General features: G+C 30.9%; 1 protein-coding gene across 1 annotated transcript; it reads right to left on the minus strand.

The window, feature by feature from the left end:
* Positions 1-289: 289 nt before the first annotated feature.
* On the minus strand, positions 290-1,550 carry LOC105969273 (Heavy metal transport/detoxification superfamily protein). Its single transcript, XM_012994021.2, has 3 exons — positions 1,212-1,550; positions 1,012-1,087; positions 290-618 (listed from the first exon to the last, which is right to left on the minus strand). The coding sequence occupies exons 1-3, from the start codon at positions 1,443-1,445 to the stop codon at positions 491-493; spliced, it is 438 nt and encodes a 145-aa protein (XP_012849475.2). The 5' UTR covers positions 1,446-1,550; the 3' UTR covers positions 290-490.
* Between the last annotated feature and the right edge of the window lie 567 nt (positions 1,551-2,117).

Here is a 2,117-nt window from a genome sequence, read left to right on the forward strand (position 1 = left end):
ACTTCATTTTATTTCATGTTCAACTCAGTTGGACTTTAGAAAAGACAATCTAGTCAAACAATTGGCAACAATCTAACTAGATTATTTATTTAAAAGAAGAAAGAGATACACATTTAGAAAGCACAAAACAATTCACAACATATCCAAATATATATCTATCTATATATATATAAAAGAAAAGCCCGTATGAGTACAGTTCAACTAATTCTGGGATGATAAGTTGGTTTCGCGGAGGTGCATTTACCGAGACTTCTCTTTATGGACCCCACTTTTATCCAGAAAAAAACCCTAATAAGTAATTAAACACATTATAGATAGATAGATAGAAGAACCTGATACAATTGTTTATTTGAAAGCGCGCACACATACTGACAGACACGCATATATAGTATATAATTTGGGAAAACGTAATTTAATTTCTAGTAAGGAAAAAAAATATATATAAAAACTCGAAGGTGTGCGTGATAGGGAGTCGTCGTCGTTTCTGTAATCAAGATTGATCGTCCCAAAGCTGAGCATTTTTAACTTTAGAAACACTCTCCAATACTTGGAAAGGAGCAATGTCACCTGTTACAACCACCATTTTCGTTTCCAAGTCTACTTTGTACGAAATCACTCCTACAATATAATATAATTAATTCATCATCAGTATATTTATATATATCAAGCAAATAATTTAATTGACGAAAATTAAATCCTTCCCACTACTATTTACTCTCTCCTTCCCATTTTAATTGTGGTTTTAGGTTAATTCGCACATATTAAAAAAACCTAATAAATGTGCATGGATTCTAGAAAAAAATCATAATAAAATGACTAAAAAATTACTTTCATATATACTTTACCATTAATTCTGTCAAGAGTAGTAAGGGCATAATGGAAAAAAAAAAAACACAATTTATTGGAACCCTAAAATGACAATTAATTTCAAATAAAAAAGTTTCTCCATAAAGAAAAATAAAAATGGGAAGGAGGAAGTAATTTTTACTCGAAAAAAAAAATATGAATTACCTTCCAACTTTGATATGTGCTTCTCGATTTTTCTTGCGCAGCCATTACAGTGCATGGAAACTCTAAGCACAACAATCTGCAAATTCAGTAAGTGTGAAAACATTATTGCATAACAACACAAAGTAATTCATTAATCTGCAAAATTAAGAATATAGTAATAGACTAATTAATTAACCAAAAGTAAATTAATTAAAAATAACCTTAGGCTTTAAATGGAAGGCAAGAGTAGGGGGGCCAACTAAAACATCCTTGAGCTTCTTAACATCAACATCATCTTTAATAACTGAAGGAGGAGTAGTGCTTGCAATAATATTGAGAAGAGGCTTTTCATCATCATAGTTTTGATTATTAGTATTCCTCGTACAAACAAAGCAACTGCTGTAAGGAAACAGGCATAGACTGTCAAGTACTCTGCCACACCTCAGCTTCCTCATCGTGCCAAAATTTATATTCTACCCCCCGCTTTCTGCTCTCTCAATATTGTGTCTGATGTATGTATACCTTATAGTTTATTAATGAATATATTGAATTTCATTATATATATAATATATTATATGTACTGCTCAGTGCTCATCATTATGATGTGTGATCCATCTGTGTAGTCAGTGGGGACTTTGGAACTATATGTATGCATTTGCAATTATTTTATATGATGTTTATTTGGATTATATATGTTGGAGTATTTTAATTTAAAAGAATATATATTTTATTATAAAATATAATATTAGTTTTGATCACTTTTATGAGGTCATTTAGACCGACATTATATTTTCTACATAAAACACCACAAATTTCACTAATTCTATATTAAATATAGCTTTTACAATGACCTAATTTTAGACTATAAAAAGGCGGCTTTGTGGTTTTGCAAGGGATGAGAAAAAAAAAATAGAAAAGTATATTTTTAAACATGTGTTGAGCTTTTGCTGTGTGTTGGGTGTAAGCTTTAGTTTCACTTGAACGCGCAGTTTCATGAAGTTACAGAGAGGAGATAGATTGGGTTGTTGTATCCTATAGTGGACACGGTCGGAACCTTTACACACCTCATATGGAAATGGGTCGTAAAATTTGTCTTAAGAAAGCGACATAATCTGCGCATCATCTTG

Source organism: Erythranthe guttata, chromosome 10, assembly GCF_056151865.1.
Source record: "Erythranthe guttata isolate IM_541 chromosome 10, IM_541, whole genome shotgun sequence".
NCBI lineage: Eukaryota > Viridiplantae > Streptophyta > Magnoliopsida > Lamiales > Phrymaceae > Erythranthe > Erythranthe guttata.